Raw genomic sequence first — 22,962 nt, forward strand, 5'->3', positions numbered from 1 at the left:
CGACAATCGCACGCACAATAAATAATGTTTTCTCCGACTAGTCAGATGCGCACAGAGAGCAGACACTATTAGGCGAGTTTCAATGCTTGGGTTATGAGAGTGTCATAGCTATTAAAGACTATGAAATATAAGCACAATTGTTGATGTGGCAACAGCGTTAAAGTACTCCTGGGATTGGATCAACTTCCAAAATCCTATCGGAGGAATTCAATTGAAATCCAACTAATATCAAGCATCCATCCAATCCAATCCTAACAATTAATTTTCAACATCCAATTCAATCCAATCTAACTCCTCTTAATCCAAATCCATCCAATATAATCCAAAGTTTAGGCATGTAGCAGTGGGAGCTATAAACAATCACTATGCTGGATGTACTCATCGGCGGCGACAAACTCGCCGGCGACAAACTCGCCGGCAACCTCATCGCCCCGACAAACTCGCCGGCACGGAGCTACTCAGCCAGCTCGCCTGCCTGCAGCTCGCCAGCTCGCGCAGCCCACGTCGGCCTGTTCGACCGTGCCGCCTCCGCCCACAGCACGCCTGCCCCCACCGGTCTCTGCTCGCCGTCGCGCCGGCCTCCGTTCGCCGCCTCTGCGCCCGCATCAACTGCCGCTTGGCGGCCGCGCTTCCTCGCCTCCGTTCGCCGTTGCACGGCCTCTGTCCGCGCCTCGCTGCCTCGCCTCCGTTTGCCATCCCACGGCCTCGCCCGCGCCTCGCCGCCCTCTCGTCCGCGCCAACTGCTGCTCGCCGGCTGCACTGTCGGATACCGAGCTTGCCCCTTTGCTTACCTCAGCAGCAGGGTTAACAAAACCGTTGGGAACCGGTCCGGGTTGACCGGTTACCGGTCAAACCGGTCCGGGCCAGTTACAGTTTCGGCCGGTACCCAACCGGCCCAAATTCAAAATTCAGATTTGAATTCTAAAAAATGTAAAAATCCTAAAAATACTTCTAAGTTGCGACGAATCTAATGGTGTCAAATTTTTTCAAATATTCGTTCATTTCGTATACTTTGCGAGCATTTGAAGTTAAACAAAAAAAAACGTGCATACAAAAGTACATAAATACAATGTAAAAGTAGTACAAAAGAGAGTTGGAGAGTTCATTTAGGCTAAAACATGTTATACAAATATTCATTTAGTATACTTTGCGGGCATTTGAATTTAAATCAAAAAAGAAAAAAATTTGAATTTGGCCGGTTACCACTCAAACCGACCGGTTACCAGTCAAACCGACCGGTAACCGATCAAACCGGTCGGTATACCGCTCGGAACCGGTTACACATGCGATTTTAAATTTGATTTTGAATTTGACCGGTTTTAACCGGTAACCGGTCAAACCGGTCCGGTAAACCGCTACCGGAGGGCGGCGGTTTCACCGGACCGGTTGGGAAAAAAAACCCTGCCCAGCAGTCGCTCCGCACGCCTCCTTCGCCTGCTGCAGCCACCGTGCGCGCCGCTGCTCTCCTGTCCAGCGCGCATCAGCAAGGTCTTCAACACTCGAGATGCTCTGCGTGACGAGGGCAAACGAGAAGAGGCGCAGCGGCCGAGGGACAAGACGCACGGCGACGAGGGAGAAGATGTTCACGCTGCTGGCTTGCTGATCACCCAGGAACCCGCGCCGGCACAGGACATCGCGATCTTGCCGAGCTGCCCGTCGCCGACCATGGCGGCGGCGACCTTGCCAGGGCACATGACCAGCTTGCGCACGTTCGTCCCATAGGGGCCGCGATGCCGCGCCACGCGAGCGCTGTGCCGTCGCTCCGAACAACGAAGCGAATGGTGGACAGGAACGAACGACAGCACCAGTTCAACAATGGATTGGCCGGCGAGTCTAACATTCTCTGCCTCTGATCCAACAATACTTGGATTATCCTTTAATTTTTATCCAATAGAATCCAATCCTATTTGATCCAAAGTAAATGGATGTCCATATCCAATTTGATCCAAACCCAACAAAATTTAGTTGCAAAAATCCAATTGGATTTGGATGTGACCCAATCTATTCCCGGGAGTAGTTGCACTGGTTGCATCATGATGAGTTGATGACGGCCTCAGGTTTCCTTTAAGCTGTCCTATTTCTTTTGTCCATTGTCATACTCCCTCCATACTCGAAAAGAATGTCGTTTTGGACAAGATTTGGGTCAAACGTTAGGAACATAAATCATGAATAACATTTAAGTTGTTTAGTTTCAAAATACAAAAATCATATGAATAGATTAGTCTTGAAAAATACTTTCATAAAAATATAAATATATCACTGCGATAAATATTTATATAAAAATAAAAAGTCAAAGTTAAGCTTTGGAGGCCGTGTCGCTGTCCAAAACAACATTCTTTTCAAGTATGGAGGGAGTACTTATCAACATGTATCATATGAACCTTTCTGGGCTGAAAGCAAGATGAGCTTAAAGTAGAAGATTAAGAAGGCTTGTAAATCGGCTCCTGCATGGGCATATGGGTCACATAGGCCGTGTATCCTTAGGTTTAGTTCAAGATTAGAGATAGAGTCCGATCGGAACAAGATAAAATTAGATTGTTTCCCAAGTCTCCGGACTAAAAAAAGAACGTCATCACGTCTCGCAAACAACAACTCTCGGCGCATCGCCACCCCTAATTCTAGGGTTTCATCCAAGTAAGCGTCATACTGCCCTGATCGCTTCTTGCGATCAGGGCAGCGTTGTTCTTGCTTTTACCTTGGTATTACTCGTACTGAAGCGTTTTTTATGGCGAGTAATGCTAGTTATCCTGATGCTCGTGGCATGACTTTTAGTAGATCTATTGTGCTTTGTTGCTTTTCATCTACGAATATCATGTTGTCTCAGTGCAGTCACGTTTCAATTTCAAGCTAATTCTTGTTGCGTAGAATTAGTTGCACGGAGACAACGCTCTGCTTCTTTTCTATCTACTAGATCTAATCTGTTATGGTTTGCTCTTATTCTTAAGAGTTGGCGCAATATCTGCTAGGTTAGGCCTTGCAAACGGATTGGATGATCCGGTGATGTGTTAGATGCTTTGCTTTAGTCTTAACAGGGAATTGATCCGGGAATCGGCTCTTGCTAGTTCTTAGGCCTCTGTTCTTGGTTAAGGTTCGGTTATTTATTACGTTCATTAGGCCCAATCACGTGTAGGATGTTCCGATCTAGCAGTGAAGCATTTACCGTCGTGGATTAGATTAATTAGATTTAATTGAAGCAGCTTTACATTTATTTGCTTTATTTATCAATATCCGGATAGATGCAGATCCAATCTGACACTGGGACTCGATCGGCTCTTTAAAGCCGATGCAAGAGTCGTCCTAGGAAGCCGACCACGGCTCGGACTTACGTTTCCACGTGTTTGTGTATGCAGGCAAATCGTTGCGAGCACGTTCGCACCTTTCTGATCGGGTATAGGTCAGGTGGCACGCCCGACATTCTCCGGAATCTCCGGGCGCGTGACGGAATTGCAGGCCGTCGACGAGGGAGCAGTGCCTGCCAGCGCGCCGGTGACCTCCCGGCTCTTCGTGTTGCCTGTCGCTACTCGCCGGTGGGTTTCGACCGACAACACCATCTTAATCTTGGCAAATAGTTAAACGACCTTGTGAATGTTTGTTCTTTTAAAGTAATAAAAAAATATGCAGCAAGTACAAATTAATTTGCAGCATTTTAACTTTTAAGAGGGGTTGTACGTTCTACTTTACTTTTCTATCGTTCCAAGCAATTATTATATGGTAAAATGTGGGCAAAATAGGTAAAGGAAGGTCCGGCAGAAAATTGGGCCTTGAATGGGCTCCGCCTCTCCAAATTCGTTTTCATTACCCCTTTCTCAAGGGCCCAACCCGCAAAAGAAGGTCCTCTAAACCCTAGCAACACTGGTTGCTATCGTTCGATTCTGTTCCATTTTCCGCACCTCCACAGCCATGGCCGCCGCAACCTTCGCCGCCTGCCGCCGGCTCCTCTCCACCGCCGCCGCCGCGGCCGCTGAGAAAACCGAGCTAGCCATACCTATCGCCCATATTCATCGGCTCGCCCGCGCGGGCAGCCTCGCCGAAATCAACGCGACCCTGGCGCCGCTGGTCCCCTCCCACACCATCGCCGCGCTCTCCGCCCTCTCCTCCGTCGGCCTCCCCGAACGCGCCTCCGCGCTGCTCGGCACCATCCCTTCTCCCACCGCCGTGCACCTCAACGCAGTCCTCAGCCCGCTCCTCCGCCGCCGCCGGCTGGCGGGGCTCGTGCCATCCATCCTCGCCGCGCACGCCTCCATCCCGCGGGATGCCTTCACGGACAGCATCCTCGCCAAATCGCTCTGCCTCACCTCCGGCGCCGACTCCGCGCTCCATCTCCTCCGGGAGCCGTCGTCGGGGGCGCCTCCGTCGCTCCAGCTCTTCACCACCCTCATCGACTGCTTCTACAAGCAGCGCCTCCCGCACCGCATCGAGGAGCTGTGGCGCACCATGGTGCAGGACCACGGCATCACCCCCGATACCGCCGCCTACAATGTCCGGATCACCTACAAGTCCGTCAACGGCACGGTGGACGAGGTCAAGGAGCTGATCCACGTCATGCGCGAGGAGGCCGGGCTCCAGCCGGATGTCGTCACCTACAACGCGCTGATGCGGGCGATGGCGCGGGTCAAGAGGGTGGACGAGGCGGTGAAGGTGTACCGCGGCCTGGAGGCCAGCGAGGTGGCGCCCGACTGCGCGACGTACACGTGCGTGGTGGGCGCGCTGTGCGGCGCGGGGCGGTGGTCGGAGACGGAGGACGTGATGTACAAGGGGGTGAAGCGCCGCAAGCTGGCCGACCTCGGCACGTTCTGCGTGCTGGTGCGCGGGCTCAAGGGCGCCGGCAAGGGGCGCGCGGCGAGGCGGGTGGTGGTCGGCCTGCGCAAGAAGTTCCCCGAGCGGCTCGACGGGCCGTGGAGGGAGCTCGAGGAAGCTACTGGGCTGCCGGCCTCTGGCAAGGAGGACGACGGCGAGGAAGACGGCGCCGACGAGCAGCCAGCAGCGACGACGGCCGCAGAGTTTTAGTCTGCGAGTGACGAGCGCTTGGATGTTTTCACTGACCTCTGCTCGATCTAAGACGTCGCTCATCGATCCGACAGTCGCCCACATGCCTGCATCCCTTCCCAAACCCGTCCCCGAGCAGAACCGGGCCCAGAACACGATGCTTCGCCGCATCGCGCCGCCGCTCGCAGCAGGTACCCTCCCTCGCGTCATTCGTGGCATCTGCACCGCCGCACCGCCGCCATCCAAACCCCCACCCGAACCGCTCTCCCGTTCCGAGCTCGACGCCATCTCCGCGCTCCTCCCGCGGCTCCTCTCCACGGGCCACGTCCCCGCCGCGGGGTGCCTCCTCTCCGCCGCGCTCCTCCTCCCGGGCTCCCTTGAGCGCCTCCCTCTCCCGGCCCTCGCCGCGTACCTCGCCTCGCTCCCGACTCTCTCCGAGGCCTTCGCGCTCCTCACCGCGCTCCGCCACCACCCGGCCAGCCCTTCGCCGCTCCCGCTGGCGTCGCCGCTGCTCGACAGCCTCCTTTCCCAGCGCCGCGCGTGCGACGCGGCCTCCTTGCTGCGGTGGCTCTGCCGCCCGGACTCCCCGCGCCGGCCTGACGCCTCCACCTACGTCGCCGCCGTCGCGGGGCTCTGCCGCCTCGAGGACCCCTGGGGAGCTCTCTGCGCGCTCAAGGAGATGGCCGCGGACGGGTTGCAGGCCTCGCCTGAGCTGCGGGAGGTGGTGCGGGACGCGATGCTGCATGATGCCAGGATCAAGGAGGCGTGGGTGCTGGAGGAGGCGATGCGGCTGCCGGAGATCGGCAAGGTTGTGGAGCTGGTGGAGAAACTTCTTTTGGAGTGGGAACCTTAAACCTTTCAGGAGGAAGAGCAAATAGTGCTCCCCTGTATTGGCCGCCAATACAGGGGAGCACCATTTGCCAGCCAATACAGGGGAGCATCATTTGCTCTTCCTTCTGAAACGCTCAAGGTTCCCACTCCAAAAGAAGTTTCTCCACTAGCTCCACAATCTTGCCGGTCTCCGGCAGCCGCATCCCCTCCTCCAGCGCCCACGCCTCCTCGATCCTGGCATCATGCAGCATCGCGTCCCGCACTGCCTCCCGCAGCTCAGGCGAGGCCTGCAACCCGTCCACGGCCATCTCCCTGAGCGCGCTCCTGGGGTCCTCGAGGCGGCAGAGCCCCGTGATGGCGGCGGCGTCGGGCCGGCGCGGTCAGTCCGGGCGGCAAAGCCACCGCAGCACGGAGGCCGCGTCGCGCTGGGAGAGGAGGCTGTTGAGCAGCGGCGGCGCCAGCGGGAGCGGCGTAGGGCGGGCCGGGTGGTGGCGGAGCGCGAAGGCCTCGTTGAGGGTCGGGAGCGAGGCGAGGTGCGCGGCGAGGGCCGGGAGAGGGAGGCGCTCCAGGGAGCCCAGGAGGAGGCGCACCGCGGCGGGGACGTGGCCCACGGAGAGGAGCGTGGAGATGGCGTCGAGCTCGGAACAGGAGAGCGGTTCGGGTGGGGGGTTTGGATGGCGGCGGTGCAGATGACGCGAGGGAGGGCACCGGCGAGCGGCGGCGCGATGCAGCGAAGCATCGTGTTCTGGGCCCGGTTCTGCTCGGGGACGGGTTTGGGGAAGGGATGCAGGCGTGTGGGCGACCGTCGGATCAATGAGCGGCGTCTCAGTTCGAGCAGCAGAGGGTAGTGAAAACATCCAAGCTCGTCACTCGCAGACCAAAACCTACACCGCCGCCGTCGCGGGGCTCTGCCGCCTCGAGGACCCCAGGGGCGTGCTCAGGGAGATGGCCACGGACGGGTTGCAGGCCTCGCCTGAGCTGCGGGACGCGATGCTACATGACGCCAGGATCGAGGAGGCGTGGGCCAGGATCGAGGAGGCGTGGGCGCTGGAGGAGGCGATTCAGCTGCCGGAGACCGGCAAGGTTGTGGAGCTGGTGGACAAACTTCTTTCGGAGTGGGAACCTGGAGCCTTTCAGGATGAAGAGCAAATGGTACTCCCCTGTACTGGCTGCAAAGGTGAGAAATTTTCAATGTGCGTGATTATTGTCCTAGAATTGATGGCAACGTTTAGTGCTAATGAAGTTGCAGCTTCAATAAAAAATCTGATGAGTCAGCCATCTGCCAGTTTGTATTGGCACTGCTGCCATGCAGAAGAGCATATAATTCACTGACATTGTTGCAAGACTTGATTGGACAGATCAATGTGCATACCATTGGTCAATTGTCATTTCTGGAGTGGTTTTGGTAGTTCATGAGGTGTCAGTCATCACACCAGAGTTTTCATACTAAATGCCATTTGTTTGATAAATTGTCCGCCTTTACTGTAGTAAATTTTCTCGAAATTCTGGACCCATAGGAGTCCTGCTTGTTTTCACCATTTCTCTTTGCAAACTAGTATACGTAATACCTAACACCCATTTTATCACGGATCAGTAAAACCTCATATATGTTCAGTTCTTTCAAAACAGGTATAAGAATGAGCAATATTTTGTGGATGTACGGAAATGGAATCGAATTTCATTGTTCTCTTTGGTAGTGCATTAATAATTCGAGCTCAACTTTGTGTAGTTGCAGGTGTGATGAGCTGGAAGAGATGATTGGTCTGCACAACTGTCGAGACATTACCATGTTACTTTGACTGTAGGACAGTGTTTTACCAGCGCTGCTCTAATACAATGAATAATTTACATGTGATGTTTTATGTGAATGGTCTGACTCGGTATGTTATCCTGCCCCCCATTATTATCCGGGCAAACATCAATTTTGTCTTACTCTTAGCACAACTATTTATTCAGCTAGTTGCATCTACTCCTAATTGGATCAACATCCAAAATCCTATCGGAGGAATTCAATTGAAATCCAACTAATATCAAGCATCCATCCAATCCAATCCTAACAATTAATTTCCAACATCCAATTCAATCCAATCTAACTCCTCTTAATCCAAATCCATTCAATATAATCCAAAGTTTAGGCATGTAGCAGTGGGAGCCATAAACAATCACTATGCTGGATGTACTCCTCGGCGGCGACAAACTCGCCGGCAACCTCATCGCCCCGACAAACTCGCCGGCACGGAGCTACTTAGCCAGCTCGCCTGCGTGCAGCTTGCCAGCTCGCGCAGCCCACGCCGGCCTATTCGACCGTGCCGCCTCCGCCCACAGCACGCCTGCCCCCACCGGTCTCTGCTCGCCGTCGCGCCGGCCTCTGTTCGCCGCCTCTGCGCCCGCATCAACTGCCGCTTGGCGGCCGTGCTGCCTTGCCTCCGTTCGCCGTCGCATGGCCTCTGCCCGTGCCTCGCTGCCTCGCCTTCGTTTGCCATCCCACGGCCTCGCCCGCGCCTCGCCGCCTTCTCGTCCGCGCCAACTGTTGCTCGCCGGCTGCACTGTCGGATACCGAGCTTGCCCATTCGCTTACCCCAGCAGTCGCTCCGCACACCTCCTTCGCCTGCTGCAGCCACCGTGCGCGCCGCTGCTCTCCTGTCCAACGCGCATCAGCAAGGTCTCCAACACTCGAGATGCTCCGTGTGACAAGGGCAAACGAGAAGAGGCGCAGCGGCCGAGGGACAAGACGCACGGCGACGAGGGAGAAGATGTTCACACTGCTGGCTTGCTGATCACCCAAGAACCCGCGCCGGCACGGGAGTGACGGGACATCGCGATCTTGCCGAGGTGCCCGTCGCCGACCATGGCGGCGACGACCTTGCCGGGGCACATGACCAGCTTGCGCACCTTCGTCCCGCAGGGGCCGCGATGCCGCACCACGCGAGCGCTGCGCCATCGCTCCGAACAACGAAGCGAATGGTGGACAGGAACAAACGACAGCACCAGTTCAACAATGGATTGGCCGGCAAGTCTAGCATTCTCTGCGTCTCATCCAACAATACTTGGATTATCCTATAATTTTTATCCAATAGAATCCAATCATATTTCATCCAAAGTAAATGGATGTCCATATCCAATTTGATCCAAATCCAATAAAATTTAGTTGCAAAAATCCAATTGGATTTGGATCAGACCCAATCCATTCCCAGGAGTAGTTAAGAGATGAGAGAGATGACCCAGGTTATCACCATGACCTTCTCATGGCATGGTTGTCAAGTCATGACACGGGGATGACACTCCCCACTGAGGCCGTTCTTCATCAAGTCATGGCATATTTGATCACACAATTGTTGCACTATTTAATGTTATAAGTTGTCTATAAAACTGTGACATGACACTATGCACTGAGAGTGGCTATGTCATTTCAGTGTCAAAGTGATGTGGCACTCTTGACAACTGTGCAATGACACTTTCCAGAGACTGACTTTAGCACTTTAGCAGTAATGCAACCAACCATTACCGTCGGTCTGCTGCACCTCACCCAGCCCGGCCTTAACAATTGTAAAGCTAAAAGGCGGTAAAGCTAAAAAAAATTGACTTCGCCTAGCTTTTAGTTCATTTTAGCACGATCTTATACAACAACTTCACACTATAACATCTAGATATGCATGAAATAGGTAAAGCTGAAGTTAAAATAGGCTATGTTAAATGAGGTCTAAATAGAGCCCACCTGCTGCGAGCAAAGGCACCCTGATCTTACTTGGAATGGGAGAATATGAAGTGAATTAATAGGGAAAACTTTTGTTTTACGAGTAACTGAACCGATACTTGAACGGCCCATTGATGTGTTGAACAGAGTTGAAATCGATGCATAATTGTAGTCCAGCTCACTAATATTAGAGATACAATCGTCGCAACGAGAAGACATTTCAGGTACAAACGTATGAGGCTGCAACTTCCTGTGATGCTGAAATCTAGTATATCAATTAGAAGTAGAAGAATTGAATTAGCTAATTGACTACAGCAATGCTCCTAGAACAAGTTTGACAAACTATACGCATATGGAAGGATCCATTTATAGGAGCACTTATGCTAGGGAGGGAACAAGATAGCATTCTTTCCTAAGCCTATAGAACCTTTCTCTGTATGACTGACCGGACAGATCTACATTTTATCCTGGTGGGCACTACGTCGCATGTACAAGTAATAGTCCACATGGAACAATCGGTGTTGCTCAGCGTGAACTGCCATTCAGCTTCGGGGACTCGGATGCTGCGTATCCGTAAGGGTGTTTGCTAGCCCAGTTCCACAGGTCTCTGCACATTTCTGCGATGCCATATTTCGCTCTGAAGAAGGAACATTCATATTTAAATGACCAAAAAAGATGACGGTCGACATCCATGAAAAACTTATAAACGACGCTATTTTATCTTACTTCCAGTGGAGTTCTCTCTCCGCTTTTGCAGGTGACGAAAAGAGAATCTCAGCATCACCAGGGCGGCGTTGACCCATGACCAAAGGGATTTTCTGAAAATAAACAAGTACATATATAAGTTGCAAGAACAAAATAAACCATGCAAGTATTGCTACTGCTGGAATTTGCCAGCAGGGTTAACTCCTTTAATTAAACTGCAGTTGCCCATGCCAACAACAACAATCAACCTGCACATATTTCTATGTTGTCATTGTGAACTATCATATAGTCAATCTCTTAGCACCAACCTCTAAATCCTACATGATCTGCTGGATAAACCCAAGGATTTGCTTCTATAACACTAGACTGAGGAGAGTGGAGGTTTAAGAAAATTAGTTACACTAACCAGAAGAAAAAAGATACCATGGCCAAGAAACAGGAGCCATAGATTCGTTCAATATTCAAGGTATATCTAAGCAGGTATACCTTTCCAGAAGCCTTCTCAAATGCATTGACTATCTCCAAAACTGATGTTCCCTTTCCAGTTCCGAGGTTGTATGCTTCACAACCTGCAAGAAGAGTTTCATTTTGGAACCAGATTCAACGGCAAATCTTACTGAATGTTTTGTTTTGTGAGTATCGAATTAACTCATATGTAGAAGGACTGGGGTTTGACATGAAAGTTAGAGCATCATATGCAATGGATATAGTTTTCTATCCATTTAGAAGCATAAGAAAGTGTATTAGTAATACATTACTGTTTAATTTTTTTACCTCCAAATAGAGAGTGCGAATGGGAAACAAAATGGGGGTTAGTATTTACATCTTTAGTGTACATCTGGGAAGTGGTATAATTATTTCGGCTAAAGGATATGAGAGGGCAGCCATTTGTGCAAACCTATGTTAGATGAGCTGTCGAAAAGCTTCCGTAATGCGAAAAGATGTCCTTCAGCAAGGTCAACCACATGTATATAATCACGAACCTGCAATCACATAGAAGGGGTGGATCGGTTGCGTTCAATAACATATTACTGCAGTTATCACAATAGTATTCCTGAAATAGCTCAGTTGCCATTTGTCCATAATGTTGTCCACTTCCAACAGCAGTTTGGGAAGCAAACGCTAGACAGCATTAGATTGGAAAGGTGAAGCTAATTGACCGCAACAAATGAGATAACCGTGTCAGCATGAGTGCCTATCTTTAAGTAAACTATGGCTTAGTTTGCTTTCACTCTTTGATCCTTTCGGTAAACTAGGGATTGGGAGCCTAATGTCATTGTTCAGAGGAGGCTGTGGCAAACTATTTTACTGTAAACTACAACTAGCAATAACATCATGAGTGCCTAGATTATTACATTTTCCTAGGAGTGGACACAGAAAGCTGATAAAACACTAAGTTGCATGATTGAATATAGACTAATGTAAGCTTTTTCTAGCTATACAACATTTCACTTCAGTTATTTGCTTCCAAGAACTTATATTCTGATAAACACTAGTGGACTACATATTTCATTTGTTACTCAACCTTTTAAACTACTTATATTTTTGTAAATGCCCTCTAAGCCTCTACATAAAGAGATAATGCATATAAGATCTACTGTCAACAACTACAATCTTTTGATTGTGGAACATGAATGAATGGACCAAACAACAACAACAACAACAACAACAACATAGCCTTTTTTCCCAAGCAAGTTGGGGTAGGCTAGAGATGAAACCCGAAAGAAATAAGTTCAAGGTTCAGGCACATTGATAGCTAGTCTCCAAGCGCTCCTATCCAAAGCTATCTCTTTAGAGATATTCCAATCCTTAAGGTCTCTCTTAACCGACTCATCCCACATCTTTAGAGATGAATGGACCAAACAGATCAAAAAATTTTAAATGCTGACGTAATTAACAACTGAGTAGCATGTGAAAAAACTGTACCCCTGTCCCATCCTTTGTTGCGTAGTTATTTCCAAATATTGTTAGCGATGGCCTCCTACCAACAGCAATTTGCTGAACGAAGGGCATAAGGTTGTTAGGAGTTCCACAAGGGTCTTCACCAACATATCCACTGGGGTGAGCCCCGACTGGATTGAAATACCTAAGCAAAATGATACTCCATTCAGGATCTGAATGGTAGATATCACGGCATATCTCCTCAGCCATAAGCTGCAACAAATATATACGTCTGCAATCAATTAAAAGACTTGGTGTAACAATTTATACATGAGAAATGAAGAAGCGTACCTTTGTTCTACCATATGGGTTATGTGGAATGAGAGGAAAATCTTCTGTGCACGGTGAGTTCTTCGGTGATCCATAAACTGCTGCTGACGATGAGAACACTAACTGCAACATTAGGACACAAAAGATGATTTTATTGTCAGGATAAGCCCAATCTAGACAACAAATGAACAACTGGCTTAAATTCAAACAAAATGTTATGGTTAACAGAATTATTAAGCAATGGTGTCACCTAAATGTCCAGCTAAAATTGTATAGCAGGTGCATGGATGAATTGTTACAATTCATTCCTTTTAAAGTTAATCTAGGAACGCATAGGATGGTGTCGATTAACAATGTATGTATTAATTTCATAGCAGTCTGGCACATCTATATTACATAAAGAAACCATTCCTTTTAATAATTTGGAATTCATATTACATAGAAATAAGTAAAAGTGTTACTCCATTTAAAAACATTTCAGATTTGTTATTAGTCTTTTCAAAACAATGAATAGTGCATACTTCTTGTAAAGAAAAGATAGTGTATGTTGTATAAGCATTAAAATAACTGGCAATATTGATATGTTAGAAGATACTAGTGTCCAAAGCTGTAAGTAAATATGTAGAACAGAGTAAATGGTTATGCATATGTCCTCAGAAAGGTAACTAGATCACAAAATATCCTCATGGAGCACAAGGTACCCTAGATATATGGTTAATACCTTCTTACATCCATGAGCTGCCATAATTTCCAGAAGATTTATTGTACCAACAACATTATGATCATAATAGAGCAATGGCTTTTGCACACTTTCTCCAACAGCTTTCAGTCCAGCAAAATGAATAACAGCATCAAATCTGGAAAACAGTAGTATAAATATGAATAAACTTTCAGCGTGATGCATTTACACATAGAAGTCAAGCTAAACATTGAACAAGTAGTAATGAACATAAATACATCGACTACTATTTTGCAGTGAACTTTACCTTGCTGAAGCGAAAACCTTTTCCAGTCCATCTTTGTCACGGATATCAGCCTGCAGAAGCAGAAAAGTTGATAATATTGCTTGTATGTCCCAAACGGCCAACAATTTCATGGCTAAGATCAACATAAACTGGGGTTAAATAGATTATATAATATTCAATCCTAGGTCCATCCATGACATATGAAAAGATATTTTCCATAAGATATAGTACCATTAAATAGTGCATACAGCACAGATAAAACTGAAATGAAAAAAAATTGGAACATGGCACACATATTCCAATGACTTACTCCTTATCAGTGAAAAATGTACTAATGTTACAATCGAGAAGTCGATAATGTTGTCAAACATTTCTGAGGAAAAGGGCTAAACGCAGTTGCAAAACTATAAGCTAACACCATGCATGCCTTGTTCTCGATAGCAGAAACTAACTACTCAAGAAACATCAGCGTTGCATATGCGTACTTTCCCAGGAAGAAGATATCTATCTACTAAGTACTTGAGTGACAACAGCCAAAAGATGAATCAACATCATCTAGTAAGTAACCATCTTATCTTTTAGTCAGGACCTGACAGAAATGAGTAGATCCATTTATGAACATGGAAAATATTTTTCTGAGCAAACATTTACTACATTCCACCTTAGAATGCAAGTTTACATGATCTTCCGATTGCTTAGAGATGATTTTCAATGACGAGGCAACTTTTTTGGCCAAGCCAACAAGCTATCAGCAGCAAATAAGAAGTTGACAAACCTTGCAGGTATTTGACCAAACTACCTACGACTATGAACAGTGTCTTTGAAAAAACTAGATAGAAGATAAGACAAGAGATGTTTTCACCCTTAATGCATAAACCAATTCCGCAAGAACAAGGACATTCCATTTATTTATATACCAAGCCCTCAAGTTTCCAGATTCATTATCCAGCCAACAAGATTTTGCCAGTGACAATAACAGATGGTAACATTTTGGAAACAACTGAACAAATTCTATCATGCTGATGTGATACATGTTCAACCATTGACCAAGCAAAGGTATTGACCCATGCAAACTTTTCCAATGGACATTTTTAAATAAAAACGTCAAGTAACCTTCTAAATGCCAAGTCCAATCTTAAACAACTGCAGCTCAAACTTGAACTTCAGAATTTACAGTAGTCACAATCATGGTAAAATTTACCAAAGCTTTCACTGCTTACCATCATCCATCTAACGCGCTCGAGTAAAACATCAGCCGACCAAACAAGAGAAACAGAATCAAAGATTTCACCACAGCACATATAAGAGGATCTACAGTGCAGATCATCCACCAATATCCCAATTAACCAACCATGGGCAGTAAGGAGTAGTACATTCTCCACACCAGACTAATTCATATTTCCCTACAGCCCAAGATCGAGCAGCGTTAATCTTATACCTAGTAACATCCCAGCCTTATCAGGTAAACATCAGAAAATCCCTTCACCGATGCACCATTATCTATAAGGATCCATGACAATTGAAACATTCCTCACCAAATTTTGCCCCCATACCCACCTCACAAATTCCATCTTTGAGGCCCACATGTAAGCACAAATTGTTTGACAGGAACCTGGCAGGCCGAAAACAATCCCTCCGCCAGTGCAATCGCCGCGGCGCGCCCCTCCCCCCTCCGATTTTTTCACCGTGAATTGTACCCACGCGGCACTGGGTATAAGATTAACGCGGCGGTTTTACCCACGCGGCGGTTTTACCCACCGGTTTTTCACCCGGCTCGCGGAGCCCCCGCGCCGGTTTTTCCCACGAGAATCGCGGAGCCGCGCTAGTCACGCCGATTTTCAATCCCGCATGTAGCGTCGCGTCCTCCGTTTGCGCGATCGCCAACCCCGCATCGCGACCTTCCCCGCATGGTGCCCACCCAATCCCGCCAGTCGATCACGCCGCCTCCCCCTCGCGATGCGCCTTCCCTCAACGCCGCCTCCTCCCTCACGACGCGCCTTCCCCAGACGCTGCCTCCTTCCCTGCGACGCCTCCTCCCCCTCGCCCAGGCAGACGGCAACGTTGGCCCCTGCTCCGGACGGCCAGACGCGGGTTTCCTCTCGATCCAATTGAGATCTGGCGGGTGCTCTCCCCGCGCGGGCGGCTCCGCCGGCCGCGTGCTGTGGCGGCGACGGCGGTCGCGGCTCAAGCAGTTGCGTGCCATGGGGGCGGCGGGCCACGGGGGCAAGTGCCGCTCGGGAGGGCGTGTCACGCACCGGGCAGCGGCGAGCGCGGCGGCGCGTGCTGCGGGGCGACGGCTGGCCCGGGGCAAGCGCGGCTCGAGCGGGCGCGTCGCGCATCGGGTAGCGGCGAGCGCGGCGGCGCCTGCCGCGGGTCGAAGGCTAGCCCGGCTCCGGCTGCCGCGGGTCGAAGGCTAGCCCGGCTCCGGCGGCCGGCGGCGGGATGTCGTGGGCCGCGAGGCAAGCACGGCTCGGGCGGGCGCGTCGTGCGACCGCCGACGGCCTGCGCGGCTCCGGCTGGCGCGTTCCAGGCTAGCCTCGCGGCGTTCTTCCCCGTGCTCCCCTCCGTCAAGGATGCAATGGGATTCGCCACGCTGTGGGCCGCGAGTTTCAACTAGGGACGCGTCCTCTTGGCCTTTGCTTTGGCCTCCGGATCCGTCGAGGGAGGGAGGAGCTCCAGGAGGGGGTGGGCGGTGCTGCCATGCCCGGCGCCGAGCGTCCGGCCACTCACGGCGGACGCTGCGGCGGCGGCAGCAGCCAAGGCGTGCGTCGCGCGGGATGTGTGCGTGGCGTCGGCGGCGTTCGCGTGGTGCCCGCATCGCAGCCGCCTCTCCCCGCGCGCCGGCCGGCCGCACTTCGTCTACTGGTACCTCGTCCTCATCGTGAGTAACCCACACCCACCCAATGCGCGTACTATACCCTCATCTACCGCCATCTTCCTCTCCATTGTTGCTGTGTCATATTGGATTAACAAGATTCTTTGTGTAGGCATATTTCCCCCAATTTCTCAACCAGAAGGTCGCCCCTTGACAATTCAAGATGCAATAGGAAAAGAATGGCATTTTCAGTTTAGGTTTTGGCCAAATAATATCAGCCGAATGTATGTCTTGGAGGGTGTTATACCATGCATACTGTCCTTGCAATTACAAGCTGGCGATACAGGTAATTAGCAACTTATTTCTTTGGAGACATTCATAAGCACCGTCGCAATTACTTTTTTCTTGGTTGAATATGTATGTCGTGTATAGCTTATTATTTCTTACATTGTTTCCATGCTATAGTAAATTATGTAATCTATTCCATCTTATCTGGATGTTGTTTTACTGGAAAAGTTTTTTAATTACTAGTGTTTTTTTTTGTAGTGACCTTTAGTCGGATATAATCCGGAGGGGAAACTTGTTATGGGATTCCGGAAGCCAACAAATACTGTCAGTCTGCCAGTAAGTTAGATTTTCCTATTAACCTCTAAGATAGTCTGATATTACTAATGATGCTTGTTTTTCATCTGCTTTCTTATGTTTTACTTTGATGTTTGTATGTTACTTTCACACAGGACTCGCAGATCTCAGCTATTGCAAATGGTTTCCTTCTCAGTGAGGCACTCTTTTCTACTGCAAATGACACTTTGCTTAGGAGTAGTAATTGGTTATCCCAAATTTCTTCAGTCAATAAAGGGGAATGCAGATCTCCATCCAAACTCTCTATATGATCATCATATGAACTCAGTTGATGGGGATGTTAGTTGGCTTAAGGTGGATAAATTCACCAGCAGGCAGGTGAGGGGTCTTTGCAGTTTTTACAAAAAAGAAGTCACAATATTGGTTCCAAAAGCAGGAGGCTCTTAATGGATGCTGAAGATGCCATGGAGCTAAAGCTTACCTGGGAGGAGGCTCAAGAGTTATTGCATCTTGCTCCCACTGCAAACCAACTATTGTGATGATTGAGGGCTATGAATTTGAAGAGTTCAATGTAAGTTTGTTATTTATTTCATTGTTCATGTTCCGGATTATGGAGCACATCCTCTCTGGCCGGCACAAAAGGCAGATCATTGTTTATGCAAATACTTGGATTATGTTCAATCTAATATAAATGTACTGCATACATGCAGGAACCCGCTGTCTTTGCAAAGAGATCAGTTTTCACCATCCACGCAACTGGGTAAGTAAATCATTGGACAAAAGACAGCATCATTAACTTTTGTTTACTTTAGAGTTATTCTGAATAGTGTTTAAAGAAAGGATGCTAGGTGAGGGGCCTTGGGAAGAAGAAGACGCAGATGACATGTGGCTAAAGATGGCAACATGTGTTCGGAAGGTGGCCTCAGAGGTGTTTGGCGTGAGTAGGGGAGGCAAACAGGAGGGGAAAGACACCTGGTGGTGGAACGACGAGGTGCAAAGGGCTATTAAGGAGAAGAAGGAGTGTTTCAAGCGCCTCCATCTTGACAAGAGTGCAGCCAACATCGAGGGCTATAAATTAGCGAAGAGGGTTGCAAAGCGAGCTGTGAGTGTAGCAAAGGGGAAGGCGTATGATGACCTGTATCAGCGGCCAGGCACGAAAGAAGGGGAGAAGGACATTTATAGGATGGCTAGGATCCGCGAGCGGAAGACAAGGGACATCAACCAAATCAAATGCATTAAGGATGGAACAGATCGACTGCTAGTGAAGGATGAGGAGATCATGGATAGATGGAGAGAATACTTCGACAAGTTGTTTAATGGGGAGAGTGAGAGCCCTACCCTTGAGTTAGATGACTCTTTTGACGATACCAACAGACGTTTTGTGAGGAGAATTCAGGAGGCAGAGATCGGGGAGGCTTTGAAGAGGATGAAGAGCGGTAAAGCGATGGGCCCTGATGGTATTCCCATTGAGGTGTGGAGATGCCTAGGAGATAGAGCAATAGTATGGTTAACTAAGCTTTTTAATCTCATTTTTCGGTCAAACAAGATGCCTGAAGAATGGAGAAGTATATTAGTACCTATCTTCAAAAACAAGGGCGATGTTCAAAGTTGTACTAACTACCGTGGGATTAAGCTGATGAGCCATACGATGAAGCTTTGGGAGAGGGTTATCGAGCATCGCCTAAGAAGAGTGACAAGTGTGACCCAAAACCAATTTGGGTTCATGCCTGGAAGGTCAACCATGGAGGCGATTTTTTTAATACGACAATTGATGGAGAGATATAGGGAGCAGAAGAAGGACTTGCACATGGTCTTCATTGACTTTGAGAAGGCATATGACAAGGTACCGAGAAATGTCATGTGGTGGGCTTTGGAGAAGCACAAAGTCCCAACTAAGTACATTACCCTCATTAAGGATATGTACAAGGATGCGACGACGTTTGTCCGAACATGTGATAGCAACACCACTGACTTTCCTATTAACATAGGCCTACACCAGGGGTCAGCATTGAGCCCTTATTTATTTGCTTTAGTGATGGATGAGGTCACAAGGGATATCCAAGGTGAGATCCCTTGGTGTATGCTCTTTGCTGATGATGTAGTGCTAGTAGACGAGAGTAGGGCAGGGGTTAATAGGAAGTTAGAGCTGTGGAGACGCACGTTAGAGTCGAAAGGGTTCAGACTTAGTAGGACCAAGACCGAGTACATGATGTGCGATTTCAGCGCGACTAGGCATGAGGGGGGAGACGTTAGTCTAGATGGGCAAGTGGTGGTCCAGAAGGATACTTTTCGGTATTTAGGATCGGTGCTACAAAAGGATGGTGACATTGATGAAGATGTTAGGCATAGAATTTCAGCTGGCTGGTTGAAATGGCGGCAAGCTTCTGGCATCCTTTGTGACAAGAAGGTGCCACAAAAGCTAAAAGGCAAATTCTATAGGACAGCAATTCGTCCGGCGATGTTATACGGTGCTGAATGTTGGCCTACAAAAAGACGACATGTGCAGCAACTGAGTGTAGCAGAGATGCGGATGTTGCGGTGGTTTTGCGGGCACACAAGGAGGGATAGAGTCCGGAACGAAGTTATTCGGGATAGGGTCGGGGTGGCACCAATTGAGGAGAAACTTACTCAGCATCGGCTGAAATGGTTTGGACATGTCCAACGAAGGCCTCCTGAGGCGCCGGTGCGTAATGGGGTTCTTGAGCGGGTCGATAATGTAAAGAGGGGTAGAGGTAGACCTAAACTGACGTGGGATGAGTTGGTTAAAAGAGACCTTAAGGATTGGAATATCTCTAAAGAGATAACTTTGGATAGGAGCGCTTGGAGACTAGCTATCAATGTGCCTGAACCTTGAACTTTTTTCTTTCGGGTTTCATCTCTAGCCTACCCCAACTTGCTTGAGAAAAAAGGCTATGTTGTTGTTGTTGTTGTAGAGTTATTCTGAATAGTATACATAATGGATGGGTTGGTTTTTTTCATAACACATTTTACAGAGCTTTCCCCTAACATAAAGAAACTGAAATTATGCATATGTTAAGATCTTCTGTCTCGTAATCTCAGTGAGTGAGGTGCATTTAAGTTTCAGGGTGATGTCTTTACTAGCTATTGAAGATATTGGGACTGGATTTTATCATTCCATGAAAAAGACATACCAGAATACTTTAAGACGTAGAAATGGTAAAGAAAAATAATTGAAAAGGTGATGACATTCAACCGAAAGGCTTGGTGCTTAAAACAACTCTTCCCCAGTCCCCGCGTAGTGCGAGAAGCCTACGGCACTGGGTACGCCCTTTTTAGTTAAATAAAATAAAATGAGTACCTCTACATCTATCATCAAAAGTATTTAGAGGTAACTTGTTGATTTTATCTATCTGCGCAAATATTTGTATAAAAATTAATGAAAGTGGTCAATGGTGTCATATGCTCTTTCAAAACATAGTTTAAAATAATGCCAGCAACCCATGCACATCGTAACCATTTTTTGGTTTTTTTTCCATTAAGTGCTGACCACTGTATGTATATGGACTCATCAATTCTTTTTTACTGATGGATCCCTAAAACCAAAAGGAGTGATAATTTGATGAGCTTGATTGCTGGACCTTGATGAACTACTTCATAAATTAGCTTGCATAGGCATCCTGCAAGAGTCTTTACAGTAACCCAAACAAAGAGAAGTAATATGGCCCCTTTAGTTTCTGTGGGAAGCTACAGCGACCTTTGCCTTATTTTCCGTCTAATCAAAATGGCTTTTCCAGAACAATGGTCTTTCTGAAGCATAGGTGAGTAATGGTTACTTACTATTGTAGGACCATTGGTGCTTCATGTAGCTGACAATTGTACAATTTTTGGTCATTTCTCAGGGTTGTACAAGGCAATGATTGCTTTTCTTGAGACTCCAAATACTAATCCACTTGCAGCACGCACGTAATAATTGCTTTGTGTCCAAATTCATTGTTCTCTTTAGATGCTTGGATATATAATTGGCAGATTTCGAGTCTTATGTGCAATCACATAGTGTTTATCGAATTGTTAATAGTCTAGCGAGGAACTGACGCTATTCACTCGTGATCTGAATTTTCAATTGTGATCTGATGCTATTCACTTGTGATCTAAATTCTAATTGTCATGTGTTATGCCCACTCTAACAGATTTATATTAGAATACTGGTTTACTCCAATTTGTGCTTCGAAAAGAAAACAAATTCAGAAGATACATTTTCGCCTTTCAAGGTTACTCTGGTCAAACTATACCTACCAGATTTTTATCTCTACATCTATCATCAAGTTGCCTCTATCACTGAAAGCAAGTCATGTGTTAAGTGCCAGCAAGTTGCGTCTTATTTAAAAATAGTTGCCTCTATCACTGAAAGCTAGCTGTTTTCAACAAATTGATCATGTTTTGAAGAAAAAAAAGGGGGGTATGAATTCACAAGCTGCAAGCTCACGAAGGAGAATTGAACCAGATGGGAGGAGGTATGGTTTTTTCATTGTGATCACTGATATTTATTTGGCCCGACGTGTATGATTCATTTTTCATTCCAAGCATAAATGATCACCTGCTAAACTTTTGTAAGAAGCCACTGCAGTTGCTATCTACCTCTTTTCTGGTGTTTATTTAATAGTTTTGATTAGTTCATTAATTGTTTGGTTCACCTTTGCAAGGTAGAATTTAATGAAATTTTTGCAAGAAGCAGCTACAGTTGCTATCTACCTCTTTTTTTTGTGTTTATTTGACAGTTTGATAATTAGTTCAGTAATTGTTTGGTTCACCTTGCGATATATAATATGAGTGAGCGATCACTAGCTACTTCATTTGCAGAGGTGTCTAGAGGGGGAGGTGTGGGTGGCTCTGTAGCTGCCTAATTGAGCCATTGAGGGTAGAGACCACGAGAAAAGTTGGGGAGCTGCATCAGCGTGGGGCTTTCCTCGACACCACTCTGCAGGAGACCGATGCCAGGCTGTGATGTGCTTGAGGGATGAGGACAACGTGGGTGGCGTCATGTCTATTGTTCATTTGGGTGATCGAGTTGTACACATTTTCTTATCCCAAAGAAGGAACCAAGTTGAACAAGGTTCCTCTTCTCCGTCACTTAAATGTTTGTTGATTGTTATGTGCGTGGATTTGTTGGATGGACACAACACACAATCTTATTAAAGATACATATAATATAATGTGTGGATGAAAATAATTATGGTATGGATTATGATTTAAGCTAAATTGTTGGTTAATTAATCTAAATATCTTGTTTCCTAGGTTGTTTATATAATTGTCACATATCAATCCCTGCTTTAAATATAAAGTGGTTATTTTCTGAATTTTTTAAAATATGTGCATGCCCTATGCAGACCTATGCTAGAAATTTCTTGATTTTAAAACATGTGCGTGCCGCACATGGGCACTACTAGTTATTACTAACAAAACAATCAAATTAGTCGTGACATAATAATATTGGCTACCGGCCCCACAACAGCGGACGGAGAGATGCGGAGACACTTTAACGAGTCCCAACCCAAATCACCCCGAAAGCGACGCCTCGGAGTGGGCAAACCCATCGGCTAATTCTCATATTACCAACTGAAATTTTCGCATGAAGCGTAGCAAAGCCCCGCCAAGCCCGCACAACATTTTTCCTTTGGTCGAACGCGCCAAACTCACCAGCACACCCAAGGCACCGTACGAAGCACGCTGATCTGCTCACGCCCCGCATATTGAGCGGAAGAACCAAATCGGCGCACGAGATCGAAAGAGGGCGCGGGCACATTGACAGAGGGAGAGAGAACGTGCGTCGTATTGATTACCTTGTGGAAGGCGAGCAGGTTTTTGGCGTGTTCCCCCGCGAGCGCGCGCACCCGGCGCAGCGCGATCTCGGAGGAGTTGGCGAGGCTGTCGACGACGACGACGCGGAATCCCGCGGTGAGGAGCTGCAGCACGGCGTGGCTGCCGATGTAGCCCGCCCCGCCCGTGACCAGCACCGCCCTGCCGCTGCAGCCGCTCGGCCCCGCCTCCTTCGCCGCCGCGGCCATCTCCTCCACCCCCCGCAGCACTCCCACCCGTCCGTCTCCCCCCTCCTCTCTCTCCCTCTGGAGCCCCGGCGCTTGCGGATCTGCTGGGAGGGACGAGACGACGACCAAGTGTCCGAACGGGAAGGAGGGGGACGAAGCGTGGACGAGAGG

General features: G+C 48.1%; 5 protein-coding genes and 1 pseudogene across 6 annotated transcripts; 4 read left to right on the plus strand and 2 right to left on the minus strand.

The window, feature by feature from the left end:
• The first annotated feature begins 3,886 nt into the window (after positions 1-3,886).
• LOC120660342 (pentatricopeptide repeat-containing protein At4g36680, mitochondrial-like) lies at positions 3,887-5,090 on the plus strand. Its single transcript, XM_039938851.1, has one exon. The coding sequence runs from the start codon at positions 3,901-3,903 to the stop codon at positions 5,005-5,007; it is 1,107 nt and encodes a 368-aa protein (XP_039794785.1). The 5' UTR covers positions 3,887-3,900; the 3' UTR covers positions 5,008-5,090.
• A 53-nt stretch (positions 5,091-5,143) lies between these two features.
• LOC120662571 lies at positions 5,144-5,839 on the plus strand. The gene has a single exon (XM_039941693.1). The coding sequence runs from the start codon at positions 5,144-5,146 to the stop codon at positions 5,837-5,839; it is 696 nt and encodes a 231-aa protein (XP_039797627.1).
• Positions 5,840-5,951: 112 nt separating this feature from the next.
• Positions 5,952-6,556, minus strand: LOC120662572 (annotated as a pseudogene).
• On the plus strand, positions 6,430-7,739 carry LOC120660343. Its single transcript, XM_039938852.1, has 2 exons — positions 6,430-6,994; positions 7,547-7,739. The coding sequence occupies exons 1-2, from the start codon at positions 6,631-6,633 to the stop codon at positions 7,573-7,575; spliced, it is 393 nt and encodes a 130-aa protein (XP_039794786.1). The 5' UTR covers positions 6,430-6,630; the 3' UTR covers positions 7,576-7,739.
• A 1,921-nt stretch (positions 7,740-9,660) lies between these two features.
• Positions 9,661-22,962, minus strand: LOC120660344 (UDP-glucose 4-epimerase 4-like). The gene is made up of 9 exons (XM_039938853.1): positions 22,588-22,962; positions 13,414-13,463; positions 13,149-13,284; positions 12,449-12,550; positions 12,143-12,370; positions 11,115-11,199; positions 10,703-10,785; positions 10,238-10,329; positions 9,661-10,148 (listed from the first exon to the last, which is right to left on the minus strand). Exons 1-9 carry the CDS (start codon positions 22,810-22,812, stop codon positions 10,037-10,039), a joined length of 1,113 nt encoding a protein of 370 aa, XP_039794787.1. The 5' UTR covers positions 22,813-22,962; the 3' UTR covers positions 9,661-10,036.
• LOC120660345 (B3 domain-containing protein Os07g0679700-like) lies at positions 16,037-17,509 on the plus strand. 2 transcript variants are annotated; one of them, XM_039938854.1, is made up of 4 exons: positions 16,037-16,273; positions 16,380-16,553; positions 16,764-16,831; positions 16,945-17,509. In XM_039938854.1, exons 1-4 carry the CDS (start codon positions 16,093-16,095, stop codon positions 17,098-17,100), a joined length of 579 nt encoding a protein of 192 aa, XP_039794788.1. In that variant the 5' UTR covers positions 16,037-16,092; the 3' UTR covers positions 17,101-17,509. The 2 variants fall into 2 exon arrangements, 1 of the variants encoding a protein (XP_039794788.1); XR_005669534.1 differs by having other exon boundaries at positions 16,049-16,273; positions 16,754-16,831; positions 16,945-17,057.

Source organism: Panicum virgatum, chromosome 2N (assembly GCF_016808335.1).
Source record: "Panicum virgatum strain AP13 chromosome 2N, P.virgatum_v5, whole genome shotgun sequence".
NCBI classification, from domain to species: Eukaryota; Viridiplantae; Streptophyta; class Magnoliopsida; order Poales; family Poaceae; genus Panicum; species Panicum virgatum.

Excerpts from the sequence above, each read along its gene's own strand:
- LOC120660342 (XM_039938851.1), top strand. The coding sequence starts at position 3,901 with ATGGCCGCCGCAACCTTCGCCGCCTGCCGCCGGCTCCTCTCCACCGCC.
- LOC120662571 (XM_039941693.1), top strand. The coding sequence starts at position 5,144 with ATGCTTCGCCGCATCGCGCCGCCGCTCGCAGCAGGTACCCTCCCTCGC.
- LOC120660343 (XM_039938852.1), top strand. The coding sequence starts at position 6,631 with ATGAGCGGCGTCTCAGTTCGAGCAGCAGAGGGTAGTGAAAACATCCAA. Across the intron at positions 6,995-7,546 it reads CCCCTGTACTGGCTGCAAAG|TTGCAGGTGTGATGAGCTGG; the intron begins GTGAGAAATTTT and ends AACTTTGTGTAG.
- LOC120660345 (XM_039938854.1), top strand. The coding sequence starts at position 16,093 with ATGCCCGGCGCCGAGCGTCCGGCCACTCACGGCGGACGCTGCGGCGGC. Across the intron at positions 16,274-16,379 it reads ACTGGTACCTCGTCCTCATC|GCATATTTCCCCCAATTTCT; the intron begins GTGAGTAACCCA and ends TTCTTTGTGTAG. Across the intron at positions 16,554-16,763 it reads ATTACAAGCTGGCGATACAG|TCGGATATAATCCGGAGGGG; the intron begins GTAATTAGCAAC and ends AGTGACCTTTAG.
- LOC120660344 (XM_039938853.1), bottom strand. The coding sequence starts at position 22,812 with ATGGCCGCGGCGGCGAAGGAGGCGGGGCCGAGCGGCTGCAGCGGCAGG. Across the intron at positions 11,200-12,142 it reads CAACAAAGGATGGGACAGGG|GTTCGTGATTATATACATGT; the intron begins GTACAGTTTTTT and ends ATGTGATTGCAG. Across the intron at positions 10,149-10,237 it reads GAGAGAGAACTCCACTGGAA|AGCGAAATATGGCATCGCAG; the intron begins GTAAGATAAAAT and ends TTCCTTCTTCAG.